The sequence below is a fragment of the Anastrepha ludens genome, chromosome 4 (assembly GCF_028408465.1).
Source record: "Anastrepha ludens isolate Willacy chromosome 4, idAnaLude1.1, whole genome shotgun sequence".
Lineage (NCBI taxonomy): Eukaryota > Metazoa > Arthropoda > Insecta > Diptera > Tephritidae > Anastrepha > Anastrepha ludens.
The window spans coordinates 114847318-114869433 of NC_071500.1; the positions used below are offsets into that span (position 1 = coordinate 114847318).

General features: G+C 36.6%; 2 protein-coding genes across 5 annotated transcripts in view; both read left to right on the forward strand.

The window, feature by feature from the left end:
• Positions 1–22116, forward strand: part of LOC128860698 (receptor-type guanylate cyclase Gyc76C-like) — a 150188-nt gene that overhangs the window by 99770 nt on the left and 28302 nt on the right. For all 4 annotated transcript variants that reach the window (XM_054098366.1, XM_054098368.1, XM_054098369.1 and 1 more), the window contains 2 exons: positions 20716–20962; positions 21029–21226. In XM_054098366.1, the coding sequence (XP_053954341.1) occupies positions 20771–20962; positions 21029–21226 (390 nt within the window). In that variant the 5' untranslated portion in view covers positions 20716–20770. The remainder of the gene's footprint in view (positions 1–20715; positions 20963–21028; positions 21227–22116) is intronic.
• On the forward strand, positions 13583–14949 carry LOC128860704 (uncharacterized). Its single transcript, XM_054098378.1, has one exon. The coding sequence runs from the start codon at positions 13858–13860 to the stop codon at positions 14680–14682; it is 825 nt and encodes a 274-aa protein (XP_053954353.1). The 5' UTR covers positions 13583–13857; the 3' UTR covers positions 14683–14949.

Consider the following 22116-nt stretch of genomic DNA (forward strand, 5'->3'; position numbering starts at 1 on the left):
ATAGCAGGTAGCCGAGTCGGAGCGGCCAACGGTTATAATGCTCTAACTTTGTGAGTTTTGCACCGATTGACTTAAAATTTGGACACAACATTCTTGAGATTATGTACATTCATTTTCTCAAATAAACCAAAATCGATTTTTTTTACCCTAAAAACCCTACCCCCCCCTTAAAGGCAAATCTACGGAGACAGCGCTTCACGAGGTAATCGGAACAATAGAGGGCTCTCTAGAGAGCAAACATTATACCATGGCGGCATTCTTGGATATCGAAGGCGCCTTTAACAATGTTAGCACAGATGCCATCCAACGGGCGTTGATAGACCTGGAGGCGGACAGTTGCATTAGTAACTGGGTCATCTCCATGCTAGAAACCAGGATCATCAAAGCTAATATGGGTAATATCAACATAACCAAGAAGGTCCACGGGGGCACTCCACAAGGGGGGGTATTATCTCCACTTCTTTGGCTATGTGTGATCAGCAAAATCTTAATAAAACTTGACGGAGGTGGGGTAAAAGTGGTGGCGTACGCTGATGATGTGGTGTTAATGGTGTCAGGACTGTGCCCAAATACGATCAGTGGGATCATCCAAAGGGCGTTAGGCGAGCTTAACTCTTGGGCCACAGGATGTGGGCTAAGTTTAAACCCGCGTAAAACAGAACTTATGCTTTTTTCCACCAGATACAAGGTACCAATTTTTACCCTACCAAATATCAACGGACAAACTCTGTCTTTATCAACCAGTGCAAAGTACTTAGGGGTAATTTTGGACTCCAAACTTAGTTGGAAGTTAAACGTCGAAGAACGGGTAAGGAAAGCAGAAATTGCTTTATATGCCTGCAAACGTATGCTAGGAAGAAGACGGAGTCTTCAACCTAAGCATACATTATGGCTGTATAAGGCGGTTATACGACCCATTTTATCGTATGGTTCGGTAGTTTGGTGGAAAGCTCTAGGGACAGAGTACAATACCAAATTACTCGGCAGAATACAAAGATCAACCTGTGCAATAACGGTCGGTGCAATCAGATCATGTCCTAGAGAGGCTCTCAATGCACTGATACACGTTATTCCAATAGACCTACATATAAAGAAGACGGCAACCATGAGTGCATTTAGGTTAAATGAAGCGGGTCGCTGGAAAGGAAAAACTTATGGTCACGCTAGTCTATTATTGCGACAAACTCAGTTAACCTCGGTGAGGACTGACTAAATCGTCCCGATGGTAACGTTCAATAGGAATTTTGCCACACTCTTTCCATCTAAAAAAGAAGGGAATAAGGGATTCTCTCTAAACAACTTCGATACCACAGTCTATTCAGATGGCAGTAAAATGGATTGTGGTGTTGGAGCTGGTATATATTCTCATAGACTTGGAATTGAAAAATCTGTGCGTCTCCCTAATACCAGCAGCGTCTTCCAAGCGGAAGTACTAGCAATTGGGGAAGCCTGTAGGTTACTAATCGCAGATTTCTCTTTTAAGGGCAATATCGCTATTCTTTCGGATAGCCAAGCCGCAATCCAGGCGCTGGACGCGACTATAACAACCTCTAAAGTGGTGGAGCAAAGTAGGAACAGCCTCACCAACTTGAGTGAAAACCATAGAGTAACCTTAATTTGGGTCCCGGGACACCGGAATATAGAAAGTAACGAAAAAGCTGATGAACTGGCAAGAGGGGGATCTGCCATGAATAGCGCTCTTGCAGTACCAGTATTCACTCCACTAGGTGCGGTCAAGAATGCAATTTCCCTAAAATACCTTCGAATTGCAGATTGTAGATGGAGAGACCAGACGAAATGCAAAATTAGCAGAACGTTATGGCCCACCTACAACCTCAAGCAATCGTTGACATTAATAAACATGAAACGACGGGACACCTGTAGACTTACGGCAGTCATAACTGGCTTCTGGTCTATCGGAGAACAAGCCGCCAAAATGGGCATCCCTCACAACACATACTGTCAAAGTTGTAAACAACCGGAGAAAAAGGAAACAATCTTCCATTTCCTCTGTGAATGCCCTGCCCTATCTGTCTGGCTTAGACGTCAACAACCTAATAAGGTTCCTAAACCGCACAGACTGGATATAGTCCTGCTGCAAATAACTATTAAACAATTTGGTAACGAGGATGTGGCAACAAAATGGTGCGGAAGCGCTAGTTGGATTCAGGATGAATCACCACTCTAACCAACCAACCAACCCCAATGAATATAAAATCAATTTGATGCATGCGTATGTATTGGTACTGTTTACGCCCACAATGCAAAAAGGCATGCGTGAATGCAATAATATCAATTTTGTATTAAACACTAAGTTGCAAAAAGGCAGAATCAAGTGAAAATTATAGACACACATACAGCCACACATAAATATGCTTGTAAACTCGTTTGCTGTTGCTGTAATTCCCGCTGACAGCTTTTGCACACTGTTTCACACTTTGTTAGTTTTTAACTTCTGTTATAGATTTTCCTGCCAGACATTTTATATCCTTTTAGTAACAATCCAGAAAACTTGCAGCCAAACCTGTAATTCATACACTGATGTTGTGTGGGAGTATGCGCTTGGTTCAAAGGATATGTAAATTTCACATCCTTTGATATTTAAGTAATATGAATAAAACTTTGCCTACTTTTAGGTGCACAAAGTGAAATTTAAATATGCATTTAAATGCGGTGTTGGTTACTCATTAAATTCGTCTGGAAATGCGTTCGAAGTTGTTAGTGTGTCTTAACCTCCTTGAAGTATGCAAGGAAATTTCGCGTGTTCTATTAAAATTCAAGACTAAAGCTTTAAACAATCATCTACATCCTTGTATTAAAACTATGGAATTATTTTCAACAATTTAAATTTAAGCAGCTGCAGAAATGTGCCTGGTGTACGAAACGTTATTTCGTGTTCGCACTATAGCGAGAGCTATAAGCTGCACACATCTCTTTTTTATTAATTTTTATGTACTTATGAAAGTCTATGTTGACATATGTACGCACATACTTACCTCCTTTCCACTTGAAATCGCGCATTGTCGACTGGCTCACACTCTCGATTTAGCTACTTGGGAGGATTCGTGAGGACTTCGCCGGATAAAGTTTTCCATTTTATTTTTATTCTTTTTACACTGTCTATTTTCTTTCCACTTCTATGCCACGCTGAATAATGGAAAATGCTTATTTTCTTTAAAATTGTGTGTGGTTTGCGTAGATATAAAGAAAGATAAATGCTGTACTTAATTCATCATGTTGATGAAAATCGATTATTTCTTGAAAGGTAATTTAATGGCGGCAAGATAAATAGTGTAGCAGCATCAGTGTTTTTACCGATGGATCAAAAATGGAAAATGGGGTTGGCGCTGTCATATATTGTGCGGAATTAAGCATCAGCAAGTCATTTAAGCTCACTAACCATTGCATTGTGTTTTTGAAGCTGTGGTCTTTGCTGTAGAGAAATCAGCTGAGTTTGTATGTATAGAAGCAATAATTAACTGATTCTACGTGGCTAGCCAAGCGGCTATAAAATCGATCAAATCAAACTGTCTATCATCCAAAAATGTCCATGAATGTAAGGGAGCAATCAACAAGCTCGCTCGTAATCTCAGGCTTTGTGTCTATGGGGTTCCGGGACATAAAGACATAGAGGGAAATGAGTGGACAAAGTAACAAAAGAAGGCGCGACACTTATTGATCCCCTATAGGGGATCAGGTACTTCAACCCCTGTGCGCAATCAATAAGAACTAGAGGAGCACATGTTGAGAAAGGTGAAAGGCAGATGGTTTAGAGTAACCAATTGCAGAGTTGCTAGGACATAGGACTCTACCTAGTTGCAGCGCATGTTTACAAGCTAAATCAAGCGAAACTCGGGAGTATCTTCTATGTTACTGTTTGGCTCTCTCGAAAACTAGACTATGTTACCTAGGTGCTCTCAGTTTTGAAAGACTACAATATATTCCTGAGCTGGTGCTTGAGCGGCTCCAAAAATTCGCGACCGCTGCGCGTAACTTATATATGTACGTGTGTGAAAGAGTGAACGTTTCCTTGCTTGCTACTTATCACACCTTCCCACATATGTACAGGTATGTAATTCCACTTCCAGTACTTATATACTTTATAATATGATAATAATGACATGTCGAGTGAATACGTTGAATGAATGAACAAAACAAAGCTTAGGTTATCTGTTAAGCGACGAAATTCTTCAGAATGATGGCGTTAAAAAATTGACCTGAAAGTATCACTGGTGGCACCAGGGATTCTCAGGAAAAAGATTAATACGCATACACGCACAATCTGTAGAAGAAGCTGTGCTAAGCACCTCACAAAGGGATTTTAAATTAAATACAAAATTGCACCGCGTTCAGCACGCTTCAGAAAATTTTCTATTTCGCATATCAACTAAACTCCTGCATAAGCGAATTCGTATTTTTTTAACACATTGTGATTCGTTGTCATTGCCGAAGTGAGGTTTGAGTTAGTTTAGCCAGCGATCTGTATTCACTCAGCAACAAGTGTTAGCAAGAGTTGCTATGCAATGTAGCGCGCTCTTCTCTTTTAAATGTGAGCATTTAGTCTTATACTGAATTTCATTGCCTTTCGAGTTACGACAGAGCAAGGCGGATTTAATAAGGTGACAGCATTCACCCAGCTGAATTTTTCACCGTAGGTATGGCTTACGTCAAAATGATATGCTTTGTTTGTATGTATTGGTATGTTTACATTCGTATGTTTACATTTGCTTGCTGATTTTGACATGATGCTTGCACCAAACGCAACAACAAATACATGTAGGGTTTTACTTATATGTGTTTGCTGTCACCTGTAATAAATTCGCCTTGCGACAGAGGTAGCATCTGCAACAGAAGAGAATATCATAAACTTCGCGAATTATTCGATTGCACAGTTGCTATTGTTATGCCTTTGGCGTTTGCTTTTCAAACAAAAAGTATAACGACGCTACAATGGAAGAAGATGTAAGTATATACATATATTTTATTGATGAAAAAACAAATTTTGGTAAAATATTAGTATTAAGTATTTAAAATTATGTGTTATAGTTACCGTCTAATAGCCTCACATTATCAAGCAATGTGGAAAACAGAGAAGAAGTAAATTTTTCGGAAATAAAATTGAAAATTTTAAATAAAGAGTACGAAATATGCAATAAAAAAGGGCGTAGCACTGTTTGGCAGATTTTTGGCAAGGTGAAGACTAGCACTGGTGACGAACTAAATAATATAGTTGCGTGCAGAACCTGTTGGAACGTATATAAGTTCAATCAAAATAGCACTTCTAATTTAGTAAGACATAAGTGCTATAAAAATTTTAAAGACAGTGTTTCTGTATCGAAGATAGAAGTTAGTGCTGATTTGAAGCATGTCGGAATAAATATTTTAACAGAATGGGTAATTGCAAATTGCCGTCCCTTTCAAATAGTAAAGGATTCGGGTTTACTGAAATTCTCAGAGTTTCTTGTATCAATCGGCGCAAAATACGGACTCCACGTCAATGTTGAAGCCTTACTACCTCACCCAACAACAATATCAAGAAATGTATCTACTTTATATGACAAAACTCTGGCAAAAGTTAAAAATGACTTACAGTTTGTAACTGGAAATAAGATAGGTTTTGGCTTAACATCCGATATTTGGACAGACAACTATATTAGAACATCGTATGTTTCCCTGACTATACATTATACAAAGGATGGTGAACTTATAAATCGGCTATTAGGATTGTCCACCTTTGAAGGACAAAGATGTACAGGTAAAGTTTATTTTAATAGTCAGTCGGTTATGTTATGATTTTGTCTTTAGGGGAAAATATCCAACGAAAGGTGTTGAACATTTGGAAATTTCATGACCTACTTATTGATAAATCCGTTTTTGTGACTGATAGAGGTAGCAATATGAAGAAGGCTTTTGAGCCTTTTAAAAGAATTTCATGCATAAACCATTTAATGAATAACGTGTTGGAAGAAGCAATAACAAGTATTCCTGAGCTCAATGAGCTATGTGATGCAGCTACCAAGCTTGTTAAATTTTTTAAGAAATCTGGAGAGAATTCCGGTTTACAAACGACCTTAAAAAGCTTTTCACCCTCCAGGTGGAACTCAATATTTTATTTGCTGAGCTCAGTAAAAAAAAACTGGGCAGAAATTACTGATATTTTACAAGCCAAACAACAACTGTCTAAGTTGAATAGTATTAGCTTAAGCTATATAGAGGAAATATTAAAAGTATTAGAGATTTTCGAAGAAGCATCAAAGGAACTAGAAGGTGAAAAGTATCCAACGCTGCATTTGGTACTACCCCACATAAACAGACTAAAAAGTACTTGTTCAGTTCGTGAAAGTGACTTAGCTTTCATAAATCACTTTAAAGAAAAGTTAAATAATTTGTTGGACACCATTGTTTTTGAAAATCTTACAGTATATCACAAACTTGCCGTATTTCTGTTCCCGCCAACAAACAAGTTAATATTTTTCAACGAAAATGATAAGACTCTCATAAGAGATGAATGCAAGACTCTAATGTGTAGCTACTTTAACGATACGACCATCCAAGACCATCAAACTACACCTGAAAACCCGCCCACCACTCGGAAAACGCAGCTTTTCACAGCATTTTTACAACCAGCTGAAAGTTCTAATGAAGAAGATAATATAAATAATGAGATTATCAGATACGAATCAACTAGCGTCATATATTATGACGAATTCGACGTCCTTCAATGGTGGCGCTTACACCAAGTACAATTCCCTTTGCTTTTCAAAGTAGCCAATAGTCTGCTGGCGATTCCAGCCAGTAGTGCCGCTTCGGAAAGGCTTTTCTCAAAAGCAAGGAACTTAATATCAGAGAAGCGAAGTGCAATCGGTTCCAATTCATTTTCTGTGCATCAAATAATGTTTTTACATTATAATATGGATATGAATATATTAAATTAGTGTACGCTAATATTTTCTGTTATTTATTAAACTTATTCATGAATTAAATTTACTTTTGTTATATGAAATAAAAAACTTTTAGATACATATGTATGTACATAAAATTCCACCTCTTTCTAATACATACCTAATTACATTTATGTTCGTATACATATATTCTAAGTACTCAACAGTAAAATCAATTACATGTTTACATATTTTTAAACTAATTTACAAACGGTAATTGCCATATTGCCAATCGATTCATTTGCCACTCAAATCAATTGCTTTTCGAATTATGAACACAATGGACAATAATAATAAATGAAACATCTATCGTTATTGCAGTGTAGTGAGATCACTCTCTCTCTTCGTAAACATGCTCTTTAGTTCAGATGTTGAGTTAGCGTTATGTAGATCAAGTAGCAGAGTTTTATGCGAGTGACTTAGAACGCCAAATGAGTGAACCGTTGCAGGTGTTTAATATCAACTTATGCGGATAAAGCCGATTGCATATAATTACAATATCTGAAATATTTACATACTTACATGTGTACCTACTTATGTGTGGTGCCATTATTGTTGGTGATATCGTCTTACAAACGAGTTCAGGCGAATAACCTCCATATGATAGTAGGCATTTATGCGACATCGGCACTGCTCCCGTGGCAGTCAGACAGTTATCATTTGCGGGGCGCAACGGCTAGACAACTGTAAGCGCAAAAGCAGTCAGATAGTCGTTAATGTCTAACCGATGTATGCGCTCACTTAGTATATTTGAACGTTGGTATGTGTGTACCTACCAACAGACAAACACGCGCTACTCATTAGAACACTGCCGCCCGCGACGTCAGAAGCTGGGTGCCGCAAGCGCCAGCGCCCAATCGGATATGGCATATTTTGTGTATGTCTGTGTGTATTTAATATATCTGAATGTGCGAAAATATTTAACTGCAGATACATATATATACGTCTCTGAAAGTGTGTAAATCATGTGGATTCAAACGCCGAGCGATCGACAAGTGGGGGGTGTCAAAGCTAAAAATAAAGTGCAAATATTAGCGTAGTGGTGTTAAATATATACAAATTGTCGGTTGAAAAATAAACGTTAAATTACAAAAAGGCCGCTATTGTAATTGGAATTAAAAACTAGAATTTTACGGCGGTGCGCGAATGCTGCTGGGTGCGGGGGCACGATTCAAAAACAAAAAAAAAAAACGTTTGCCATAAAGCATACCATGGCGCGACGTTAGATAGCGAAAACTCTAATAAGCCATGCCTTCGGCGTCGAAAATGCGCAAACAGCGAACTCGCGAAAATCACACACACATACGCAAACCAAAAAGACAATAAGTAAATGCTCGTAAAGCGCTACAACGACAACACGATCAACAACACAGCGTCAGTCACTCAGTCAAAAGAATATTTGTTGCCGTGTAGCCATAAATAAGCAGTCGTCCCCAAAGCAAAGTAAGCGGGTGGGTGGCGGCACATGCGAAGCAGTGGTGGAGAACACCGATAACTACTACAGCAAAGCAAATATTTGTGTTATACCCGTATTCCAGTAGCGTTTGTCAAGTAATAAATAAATAATTAAGAAAGCTCAGCAAGATGAAGTACTTACTTAGAAAATGTTTTACATATGTAACTAAATATACATACATACATATGCACAAAGGTGTGGGTATGCGCGCATAAACAAAATTAAAAATAATGTAACTGAAAACAAGAGTGAAATAAACACATACACACACATATATGTATTACGAGTCGATGGCACAACAACTAGTGACAGTGGCCAGTTGGAGTGCTTGCAATAAAAATAAGTATCGCGTTTAAGTTTCGCAGCTAAAAATAGCTCAACAATGCAGTTAACTTAGCCAGTAAACGGGTGCCTGTGTGTGTGTGTGCGAGAGTGTGTAGTTCTTCTTTTCAGTTTGCTTGCTCAGGCAATCGCTTCCAAGTGTAAACAGAGTCGTAAAGATATGAGTTTGCGTTTGTATGCCACGCTGGCGATGTGCGATAACACCATCTCAAGATCGATAATTCAATATCGTTAGCGTAAATTTAAATTTTACAGTTTTTATGTTGCTGCATATTTTGAGAAAAATTTTGTAGACTTTTTAATTTAACAATCAGCTCGATATTGCTTTATTGTGAATATTACGCGAAAAAAGTACTAAAAAATATAAGATCGAGCTCGTCCTCCGATTTGTGATATGCGTCCTGATGGTGTTCCATAAATGGGGGAAAATACAGTTTTAAACTGACTCCGAACAGCAGATATTTTTATGAGTAGCTTTTTCATGGCAAAAATGCACTCGGAGCTTTGTCATTGCCTGCCGACGGGCGACCACTGTTAGAAAAAAGTACTGCTGAACACGAAATTGAGTTCATTTACATATTATTCCAAAGAAGCGTTCTCGAGATATGGGCAAAACATCTGTTTTGGAGGTCTTTTTCCCCGTTATCGCAAAAACTACAAAAACTATAGAAAAATTAATAAAACTAAATTAATAACTTTTTGGAACATCATTCGAAATGTATATTCCGCCTCTTTGCGATGATCTGTGTCATTTGGTACAGTGCTTTTAGGTGTACTGACGTTTAAAAAAAAGGTATTTATTTTTATTCAATCTTTTTAGTTGATGCGCTTTGTGAAAAAAAAATAATTAAAAATATTAAAGTGCATTACAATTGCATTACGGAAATGTGAAGCCGAATCGCAGATTTCTTTCCGAAGTGTTTTTGGAAAAATAAATGAAACTTATTTTCGTGTTCAGCGACCCTAAATTAGTTCAAAAATCACTTTATTAATGAGATACAAATTTTTAGTATTTGTATACTAGTGTATGTGTATGTATACACCTCACCGTTGATCTACAATTAAACTAACCTACCCGAACCCAGGGTGTTTTGTTTGAAGTTTAATTGAGCTTAGTAGCTCACAGCAATTTATATCGGGACTTAAAAGATTATAAACGAAGAGAACCGAAAAGTAGAATCGTCTACCTTCAAGGCTTTGCTGTCCAATCAATTCGCGTTGCCTTTCTAAATAGGGATACCTTTAGGCCAGCGCAACTTATAGTTATTATACTGCGTATTTCTGGTGCTGTTGCTGTTTTTGGACGTCCCTTTCCGCTATACTAATTGATGGCAAAAAGTCCTTATACTATTTCAACATTGGTTCAAAAAGTTGCTTTGCTTTTACATCACCCAAAAACAAAAATTCCATCACTGTACGATACTTGATTTTTTCCATTGTAGAAAATACTGTGACATACATAATTAATTTACTTAAACTCGGATTTTTTCCAAACGGTTTCAAATTCAGTGCGCCTGAAAAACCGCACTTTTGTAGAACTTAAAATTCGTTCACGAACGCAATTCAGTCCTCTATCCATCAATTAAAGGCATTTAAAGCTATATTCAGCTCTTGAAAGCTCCTATAACGTATTAGAAATTACATTTATTTACATTTATGAAACAATCAGTATCCTGGTATAAAATTCTGTGGCATAGAACTCTTCTAGAGCTCATAAGCGCGCTTGAGTTCATATTCAGCTCATCGAAATTCAGCTATAATCGTTTACACAGCGCCGTATGTAATTATTTTCAATAATTCTAGCTTCGGGTATGTGTGGTTGGTTGCGCGAGAGAAGCACAAGAAGAACATTTTCATATTATTTGCATAAGAAAAATATTAATATTGTGAGGAATTCAAGAAAGCTTTGAGAACTTTAGAATTTGCAGCTGCGTTTGGCAATTATCGCTTCGCTAAAAATAAGTACGATCGTGCGCGATTGTTGTTGCAAAGTGCTATACTCGTATATATAAATATTCAAAATGAACTACATGTACACATAAGTAAGTACTAAGCGTGGTGATTGTAAATTACGTCGAATTGTGCGCTATAAATAGAATTTCGCATGAATAAATCGAGCGCGAGTGTTAAGAATGATAACTGGTTTGGAAAACGTTATATTGCATTTTTAATAAAACTGACGAAGAAAACGACTTGTTTGAGCATAATATCTAAAATGAATCAGCAGAATTACTAAAAACAATTTCTAATGTGGGTGGGCGTCGAAGTTGTTGATCTTGTTAACGTTCCGAGAATTCTACGTAGCATAAACATAAGCAGATTTTTTCGAATTTAGAGAATTGTATTCCAGCTAAGGCCATGTATTGTTGTTGGCCGCATGAGAGTAACAGTGGTATGTGACCAACTGTGAGTGCGAATATTCAATTTCAGACTTCTTCAAGTTTATGTTGATGAAAATATGGTTTATTAGAGTCTGAATTAATTACCTCAGACTTTCATCCATTGGCGTAGGGAAGGGAATGTCAGATTTCTAAATCAATATGCTAAAATTGTTTCGTTAATTTTTTATAAGACTATAGTTGTCAACTTTTTGATTAGAGTTTTGTAGATATGCAGTTGTGAATCTCATTCAATTTAATATAAATCACATAGGTTACGAGTATTTGGAACTTCTTTGTAGGGCAGAAAATTGTCAACCTCATATACAACAAGGAAATGTCAAAAGTTAATGCTTTTTTCGAGTGACTTCATACTTACATTTTATTGTACTAAAATTGAAAGAGCTACAAAACTGTATGCCCAGAAGCTTTCTAAAGATTCAGAACAAAAACTTTAGATTTTTATAGTAGTTCTTTGAAATTTGTTAAATTTTTGTGAATGCTGCACAATGGCCTATATTTTTATAAAAAATTAACGAAAAAAATTGGGCAAGAAAAATATGTCGAATAGTTTAAAAATATCAGTGTTTGAAAATTGATGCATTTTTTGGTTTGCTACCAAGTCGCATAAAAGCACTTGCCAAGAAAACAAATTGCATACAAAGCAACAATGCAATCTCCTCCATATAAGCCACTGAAGTGAGCGGGATTAAAAGATATGCTGCCTATTACTTGTTGTAAATTAAAAACGAACTGCGTTTTTGTGAATAGTCGCTATTAAAAAACTTGGAAAGTTTAAAATACTTTTTCATTTTAAGAGTAAACAAAGGCAATCGTTTTATTTTATTTTTTATTTTTATTACGACACTCTCCCCCCAACAGACAAGCGTATGCGGGTTCATATGTATGTGGGCACTTATGTATGTATTTTCACCTTACGCAGTTTTAACCATTTTCGCATGATTGCACAATTGGGGCACATATACATACTGTGTTGGTATTGTTGTCACGTTTCATTCGGCTTTAGTAAATATTTTAGTATGCAGATTCTAATTTTGTGCAGCGTTGTTAACTGTTGTATACTTTTAGGCGCACAACGTGTCAAATTAAATTAATTCTAAAACGAAGAAAAATTGTATGTTTTATCAGTGTCCTTTCAACGACATAGATTAGTTTTGCGAAATTTTTATTGTTGTGATTTTCCTACTTGAGCAAACACAGTGGCTGAATTCCACAGTGGCTCGATCCCATTCTACGCAAGGAACAAGATGGCTTTCGGCATTAATATTCTGCATATAAGCATTGAACAGTCAGCCGAACTTAACACGCAGTTGTATCTGCCTTTTTGTAGACTTTGAGCGAGCTTTTGGAACTGTCTCACGCTAAACAATGTGGACTCCTTTACAGATCAAAGGCATTCCAGAGAAGATGGCTGCCTTGCTCAGCGAGCTGTATAGAAACGCCGAAATTACAGATCGCTTCAACGGACGAGAAAGGACCCCTTTTGGCTTGTCCCGAAGATAAAAACCGGGATGCCGTTTGTCACCTACTCTCTCCTTTCTACATTTGGGCTCAACGCTTAGCCTGCTCTTGCCCGTTTGGCATCCGCTGGAGTACCTATAAATGAGTTTCTCTTGATGTATGTTTTTTCGAGTATTGCATTTAGAGATCAAACTGAAATGTCTCTCGGAGAATGCTGCAAAATTTGGCCTTAAATTCATTGAAGATGTACACAGCTTTTGTTACTTTATCAGCAAAATGAATTAAAACGGCGACTACGAAGAAGATGTCAACGACCGCATAAATAATGTGAGAAGTGTTCTTCTTACACTCAATAAAGTTTGGAGATGCAGCACATCACACAGAGCACAAAAATAGGAATCGTCAACTGGAGTGTCAAGGCAGTGCTGTTATACGGTTGCACAACTTGGTTCTTGATGCAGGCAACAAGTCACAACCTTGATCAAATGAAGCGCTTTTATTAAGCACAAACACCAGCCCAGTCGAAATAGAAATTCGGGGTAGAAAATAGACTTGGCTAGGCCATATTATACGCCGACTAAACAACGAGATCGCCAGAACTGTGTTGGACTAGAACCCAAAAGGGTAACGCAGACGGAGACGTCCACGGAATACATGGATCCGCTGTACTAAAAGAGAATTGGAAGCAATCCACATAGCCTAGAATCAGGCAAAAATCTTAGCCCAAAATACATGTAGAGAACTTGTCGATGCCCTATGATCATTTTGAACATTTTGCATTTTCTTCATGTCTATATTGTAAATAAAGTATAAACACGATAAGATAGTTGGTACTGTCCATTAAGCGTAACAGCGATTAAAGCCCTTCGAATTATACCCATTATATACACAATTGCCCAGCAAAAACGAGCTTTACAACTATGCTTTTGTGTCTGTGTGGCACATCGTCGCTTTTCTACTCATTTTTCCGACATGTGAATACTTCAATTTTTCAACAAACTTTTCTTTTCAAATATCTGCCCCCCTCAATTATCAAAATTTTCTCTTCCTTTATAAAATGAACTTTTATTAAACAAAAATTAGATAAATATCTGCTAACTTTCAAAAAAATTTAAAAAGTGCGGGTACAAGGTTTCAAAATTCCGGCCATCGGCAAGCAGAATCTCGAATTGTGCCAGTTTAATATGTAAAAAGTGTTTGCTGTTCTTCTCGGCAAGAAATTCACGGCCATTCTTCAGAGCCCTATTGGTTTGCTGTCATGGCGGTCCTCGAGCGCAATGGCAACCTGAACATTTGGTGGTTCCCCAGGGAGTTCAGTCAGTCGCGCTACGGCGAATTCCATCACAGTGGCACCAATTCGTGTACTCTAATCACGCTTCTTCTGGCCAATATGGTCGCGCAAAAGGGACGTGGATTCTATTGCCAACGTATGCAGGATTTACCGCCGCGTGCTGTTGAAATATTCGCCGAAGCGATAAATAAAGGTAACAGCGCTTACGCTCGCCTCATCACCGGTCAAGCAGGCCATGCCAGTGCTGTGTCGTTACAAATGTCGAATAATCAAAATCTCAATATACCGGATGCTTTGAATGTACTGAAGAATCAACCCCATTTCCGTTTAAAGGAGTGGTTCTTCACGCACATGCAAGCCGATCCGGAACGTGAGACATGTCGCACAATTGCACTTCGACTGTTGCAGACGCTCAATAATGGTTTGCAATTATTTCGACGAGCAGGCAAGCCTAATGAGCATTTCCTTTTCGCCGCCATGATTTCTGACAATCGCACTGTCCTATTTATTATCGAATTTCCTGCCAACATTGTCACCTTCTTCGATTCGCATCAGCATGGGCGTGACGCGGGCGCAGTTGTGGCGCAATGTAACTTTCGTGATATTTTCGATATGATGAACTGGTTTGTGACTATGAATCGCGATGTTTACTCCAGCCAACCGAGCATTTATGAAGTCTCATTTCTCCTGCCCGATCCCTCTGGACTGCCAAAGCCAGGAAAGTCTGAGAAATTCGAAGTAAATAGCAACACCAAAAGTATATCTCTTAGCAAGAAAATACAAAAGAAGTAAAGAAAAAACGATAAACGAAACGACTGAGGGCGGTGGTTGGCAGGTAAGCAGCGCTACTCATTGATGACTGTGCACAGTTGAGGCCGCCGCTTTCTATACCAGCCAGTGTACCACAAATTGTCAAGTGAAAATGTTTATTTCGAGTTAAAATGAAAATCGCGAAAATGCAAATGTAAATATATCTCGGCTTTTGTCTGTAAATCTTTTTATTTTGCCATTTTTAACACTTAAACCTACAGTAAAACAAATAAAAATTCCATAGCCGCAGCGATGAGTTATTTATATTTTCTATGGGTAAATTGCAGGATCGAAGGATGAATGAGAAAGGATTTATGGATCAGACAGGGACGAAGCAACATGAGCGAAGACCGTGTTGGTGTTTTTTCTCTTACATCACTAACACAATCTTATCGCCAACCGAAATTTCCACAATCGTTTCACACATATTCGCACACTCGTCCAATTAGTCGTTCAGACGCTAACGAAGTGCCATTGGTTGATTTCTTTCGTATATCACCAACATATTCTCAGTTTTGTTGTAAACACATTCTGTCAAATTCACTCGGAGCTAAATAATGGTATGTTAAAGAGCACATCCCTAGAAATCGTTTCACCATAGGATTATTGAGCTTTGACTGCTTAAGTATTTGATGACTGCAAAAAGTAATCTGGTACTTGGTTTTAGAGATGCAGACGGTATTAGTTTAAGTGCAAAGTATGTTTTCTGAAGATTTTAATCAGAACTTTAAAATAAAAGCCTATACTCGTAAGTAAAAATCATTTGAAAATGCTCTTAAGTTGGTACTTAAGGCTCCTAATTCCATTTGATAGACCGAAACTGTTGTCCGCAATTAGCTTTCAAGAGGTTTTTAATATAGTTCACTGGTTTTTATTTATTTGTTTTATTTTGTTTTTGTTATATGGGCATTTTCACGGTAACGGACGCGACATTTGTACGCTTTTAAGTGCGTCCAAAACAATGAAGACAAAGTAAAAGTTTATATATATTGATATTGTGTTAAAGGGCTGGCGGAGTGCTAGATTTTTATATATACGGGAAAGATCTTTTACAAATAAGTACGTAGTTATAAGCAATTATAAAGTGATACGGACGCGACAAAAAATAGAAGTTTTTTTGAGGCGCATTCAGAAATATACAAAATTCAGCAAATTAAGGATTTTTATATATATACAATATATATGTTAATAAATGCGAACAGATGACTGTTATTCGTAGGTTTATGAAATATGATAATTTTCTCTTCGTTTTTTTTTAATTGAGTATAGAAGAAATACGGACGCGACAAAATTTTCCATGAGTTAGGAAATAGAATTTTTTTCATTATAACACTACAATTTTATTGAAAATAGAAACTCAAGTAATATTACAGTAAAAACGACTTAAAAAATTAAGAAAAAAGTTATTAGTTTTTAGGATGGTCTATTTTAATTATTTTCTTTAATGAATAGGCCGTCCGAGCAACTTCAATACATTTACTGTCGAAATATGAAAACCAATGCATACTTTTAACTCCTTTGATATTTGGAACATTTTGCCATAACTCTGACAGTTGATTAGAAAAACTATCAATTTGTGTTCCAGAGATATACAAAATTTTAACTCCATCAATGTTGTTCTTAGCACATTCATAGAAGCATAAGGCATCACCGAGAATGATATTTCTTGCTTTAACGATTTGCCAGACTTTTCGTTTAACTACGGCATCTATTCTGTCTACAGCACCTTTGCCATGTGAAGTGGCGAAAAAATTCCACTCTAAGATTCCGCAATGAAATTCAGCTGCAAGTCTTGAAATATTAGAAAGAATAAATTTATTTTTGAATTGGGAAGTGCTTCCATCAGAGAAAATATAAATGCTGGTAACTCCTTTGTACTGGTTTTGTAAGATATTGATAATTTTGGAAATAAAGCAGTAAACGTCGAATTTACTGTGAGTCAATCTATCACTGATAACAGCATAGGACTTAGTTTCACGAAGAACCCAAACTACGCACGTAAACACTGTTACTTGGTTATAACTAAAGTGGGCATCTTGAATTTCGATTTGTCAAGCGATAATTTTCAGCAAAATCAACTTCAATAGCAATTTCATTAGCTGCTAAATTTTTCTTTTTAATTTCAAAGTAATTTTGTTGGTGACGTTTAATAAAACAATGCATTTTAAAAGCTGGTAGCTGAATCTCTACATCATGAATTAAGTCGCTTAAAGGACCAATAGTGTAGTTTAAAGTTATGCGATCGTCTACTTTTCTCCACTGTTTCCATTTGATTTGCGTATCAAATTGATTAATATACTGTATTGGAACTAGATCGTCTGTAATATCGTGTACACAGCTGTCACAAGTATTATCCATGCACTTTTCATTCATAATATTATTTACGCTCTTTTTTTGCCGCAAAACTTGCTGCCTAACACGGTCCTTTTCTTTCTTCTTTTCTAATAAATTGCTATCACTTTTCATTTTTTGCGATAATCTTTTTCGATACTCTTGCTTTCGTTTAGCTTCTTTCTTCTTGTATATCTGCCATTTCTCGACGTTTTCTTTCATTTTCTCTCTATATTTCGTTGTTATTGCTTTTCTTGTTTCTTTTGCCATTTTTGCCATCTATAAAATTTTAATCTTGTGCAATCTCTACGACTTTATTTAAAATTTAACGTTCGCGGTAACGGACGCGACGAATTTCAAACACCAATAAATTTTATTAATCGTTTTTGTCGAGAGTCAATGGCTACTTTTCTTAAGTGAAATAAGTTATTTGCTTAAAGTCTGAAAGCATTTTATACTTCAACACTTTTTGCACTAATGAGAACAATAAATGCTATTTTTCGGTAACGGACGCGACATACGAATATAAGCAGAAGTAATCAAAAAAAAAACTACCGTTATTCGATCTCCACTAAGTCTCTCTGCTTGTTAAACATTATGTTACTATCAGTAGAAGATTTTTAAATTATAAAAACATCATAGTATTGCTTTGAATAAGGGAATATTACAAGGAAAAAAGTTGGTATATTTGGTCAAAAGAGTTAGATTTTTGTAAATTTTGTATATTCGTTGTATATTTCGGCTCAAAATTAAAAGAAAAGAAAAATTATTTTATATTTATAAAGTAAACACATTTGAGATTTATTATTTATCAACAAAAAGTTCTCAGGAACAGTTTGAGTTTTGCACTCGTGGTTGACCTTTTTGTGAAAATGCCCATATGCAGAAATAGAGCAACAAGTTATTAATTTTTTTTGTGTTAAAAAAAAAAAAAATTTTTCTTTGACTTAGAAGTAAAGCCACAAAATCGAGAACTTATTCGCGCTAGCATTTTAAGGAGTGTCAAATTTAGTTTAATAAGGTTTAGTTTTATAAATACCTGCCTATCATCGGGTAGTCCCACTATTCATTTAAAAGTATGTCTTTGCACTAACCACTACGATTTCTTGTCGCGTGCAACGCGGTGTGCAAAAATATAAGCCCACCACTATTTTTTTTTATAAAAATATAGTTCATACCATAACCAAAACCATATAAAACAAAGTTTCCAACTTTTTACAAAATGCTTCTATATTTTTCAAAATACACTATTTCAATATGCGGTGTTCACTTTTCTACTACTACTAATAGAAACTAAAATATTTGTAGACAAAGTATTTCATCTCACAATGCGTACGGTTGTTGAAAAATCAGTAAGCTGTTACAAATTAATTGAAGTGCCACTTGCGCAACAAAGTCAATTAAAAGTACCACAATAGGCTCACCACGCAATTGAAAAACAAACCAACAAAAAATTAGAGCTTTTCTCTTATTCAACTGATACCTTAAATTGATTTTTAAGCAAATTTATTAGAAGTCTAATGAAGCGGTAAACACCTTTCGCTAATTGCTATAGCAAAATAGATCAGAAACCTTTAATTAGTACTGAGCACTAAACTAAATCTAAAAATGCATCATTAGTAATTTTTGTATTTTTCTTTAAATCATTAAGGTTAAAAATCAGTTCACATGCCGACCACAGATGTGTTTTTCAAAGTGAAAATAATTAATAATGAATCAAATACTAATTAACAACAACTACAGTCTGCAACTATCCAGCCTTACTAATTACTTTCTAGACGTTTCAGCTTTGTACAACTTCCTGTTTATTGCGAAGCGAAGCTGTGCCCTTAGCTTTTTTCTGCACTATTGTAGGCCTATTTATATGTATATGTGTGCATGTGTATATTTGCATATTTGAGCACAAGCCACATTAGCTCATCTTACAAAGCGTCATGTGTTGTGTGTAAATATGTGTAAGTTTCTGCATATCTTTGTGTGGTTGTGCGCTATAATGCCTGCCGTAAGTGGCCAACGCATTCTCGCTTTTCCCACTTGAGTGCAAGCTTTGCCGTTAAATCACTTAGTAAGCTGTTAGAAGGTGCCCTGGTACTGGTACTCTTGCTAATAAAGCTGATAGTGACATAAACTTCTGATATACCGACATATTGCTCGAGCGCCCTGCAGGAAGTAGTTATCTTGTAAAAGCACTCACAGCAGTTGCAGTAGTCAGAAGAAACCGAGTATTTCTTAAATTGCTTTTGGGTTCTTAAAATGGTGGTGACCTAAGACTGCTTTCTCGAACTTTACATAACCTTAGACGCCGCTGCTTATACGCCTTTTGTACAAAAAATGTCCAACTGGCAGTTAGAGTAGCTACTGAATAGATGCGCTGCAAAATAGGCGTAAGTTTAAAGTGAATTTGCTTGTGCGATTTTGACTTTGAAATTATTACACAAAACTAGTTCGGCAAGTTATACGATTAAGTGCTGATATTCTAAATTTTCTCGGTTCAGTGGCTATTGGCAAAACAAAATGGATTTAAGAAGGGTTTACTACAATACAAAATATTTTTAAAATGTTTTTAATCAAGAAAATTAAATTTTTATTTAAGAAAATACAATTTTTAATAGAGAAAATATATTGAAAATTGAAACCGTTAGTACTTTTTTTTTGTTTTTTTGTTTTGAAGTAAATAATCGGGATAGTTGGTAAAATTTGATCTCATTATTTTTCGAAAACCCATCAGGTCATGTTTTGTAAACCATATAGAACTGCGTGCACATTTTGGATCGCAGTAAACATTCTGATAAAATAGTATTCGGTAATAATACCTTAACTTGGGCAAAACAGAGTTCGAAATCTCGTTGAGTTCTCAAAGTAAATGCAATAATGGGGAGTTTCTTGCGTAATTTGTGCTAAGGGTGTTGAGGTAGAAAGGAAAACTAAAACGAAGTGTTCTCGCATGAATAAGAAATTGAAAAGCTATCACTGCGGGGTAATCGATTTCACTACTCACCAAGCTACGCACAAAAGGCAATGAAATAAGAGTCCTTCTGCTTTTGAGGAACTTAAGGTTACTCAAAAGGAGGCGGGAATTTTATCAATAACAAATTTGTGATGACGTCTCCAGATGAATACAGCATATTCCAGCTTTGGATGTCGGTAATGGAAAAAAGGCATCGAAGATTACAAGAAAGCCTTCGATTTCGTCAACACTGGTACTGAAGGGAGAGTACCAGAGATACTGTACGATGTTCGTACTACTTGGAAAACTCTACGCGATAACACTTATTGATATTGAGTTGTAGTTGTGACCGAAAACACCATAAGTACAATCTATTGATCTCTAATTGAGCCCAAGAAGCATCTTCAGAAAGAAGAGCAAACTTTTAGGTTGTCTGCTTAAAATAAGAACCTAGAAAACGAGAAACAGTTGTCAAAATCATAAATAAGAAAAAAAAGAATAGAGGTCTTAAGATACTTCCCTAAGGTATGCCAGATTTGGCAAAAAGCAAATGGAACAATCTAATTATTTCATCTTACAAAAATTAACATTACCCACCTTAGTTATATGCACATATATGTACCTTTATAAAATATTTTCATAATTTCAAATATATATGTACGTATTTGCAATTATTATGACAGTTGTCGCAATTTTCAAAAAACTAACTTTCCTTCAAATTTGTTTTCCAATTTCAGAGAAAAAGATTCCTCCTCATAGGTGTCGCGCTGATCGGCCCCGGCCTAAGGGGCCATGACGCGTTGGCCCTTTCATTATTTATTATTGCTCTCGGTGGCAGTATTCTGTGTACCGGGTGTCATAGCGTTGCGCGACGAACGCAATAGGACCATACTCAATGTTGGCTATCTAACAGCCATTACCGGTGAACTAATGGACAAGCAGGGTCTGGCCATTTCAGGTGCACTCACAATGGCTTTAGATGAGGTAAAATGAAATTTAGTGTTTTCTTTATATTTAATAATTAATTCTTATCCGATTGTATTGTTGTAGATCAACAAAGATACCAACTTGCTGCCAAATGTTAAATTGCAGTTGCGCTGGAATGACACAAAAGGTGACACGGTGACTGCTACCAAAGCCATAACCGAAATGATATGCGATGGCATTGTGACGATATTCGGTCCAGAGGGTCATTGCTATGTGGAGGCTATAGTATCGCAAAGTCGTAACATTCCAATGATATCATATGTGAGTGTTATTATTTTTTATTTATAAACCTTGCAGGGTCATATGGCCAGTGTAGTTCCAAGTTTTTACTGCCACGAAAAAATCTCAACCTGAACCTCTTTAAATGCATTTCTGTTGCTTAAGTCTTTCATTTTCTAATCATGTAAATGCGAACACTTCTCCTTTGCTGGGGAACTCTTGTATGTTATGAAAGTGATTTTCCACTTACTGAAACCTATCAAGTGGCAAATGCGTGACATCTCCTTGCCCCTGCCGTATGTAAGTTCACATATACTCACATACACATACATATACATATTTCAATTATGCAAATGTCACAGACTGTGCGTTCTACTAGAAGGTTGTGTATAATTTCCTCACGTATTACTCTTGCCATCCGTGTCAATAGATGAGTGGCTAAGGAAGTCAGAAACCGTTTTCTGTGGCATCGCTTTGATGATAGCAGGTGTGGCTGACAGGATGTGGGTTTTTATTTATTAAATAAACCTCAAAGTGAATATTAATGTGGAAAAGAGTTTACAGCGTGAAAAGCTGACGACCTAAGCATATAAAGAAGAAGAAACAAAAAGGAAGAAAAGAGGGGGATTAGGGCAAACACTACTAGAAATCGGCTCACTCCTGGCACAGAGTTTTTGATGGCTGTGGGACTATGACTAGTTTATGTTTGATGTTCCCGACTTAAACAGATGCTCTGGAAGGCAGTACAAGACAACTTTTTCAAGTTATTTTCGTTTGTGCTGCACTAGATAATGGGGTGATCGTTCCCAAGGCAGTCGGTTCTACGTTATCGTAACGACCCGCATATATATCGGGACGAAGACTATCACTCCAGCAGCATTCCCCGTAATTGTATGGGGACTACAACAACAACATAATAGGGTGATAGTCTT

Coding starts and splice junctions, on each gene's coding strand:
- LOC128860704 (XM_054098378.1), top strand. CDS start 13,858: ATGGCGGTCCTCGAGCGCAATGGCAACCTGAACATTTGGTGGTTCCCC.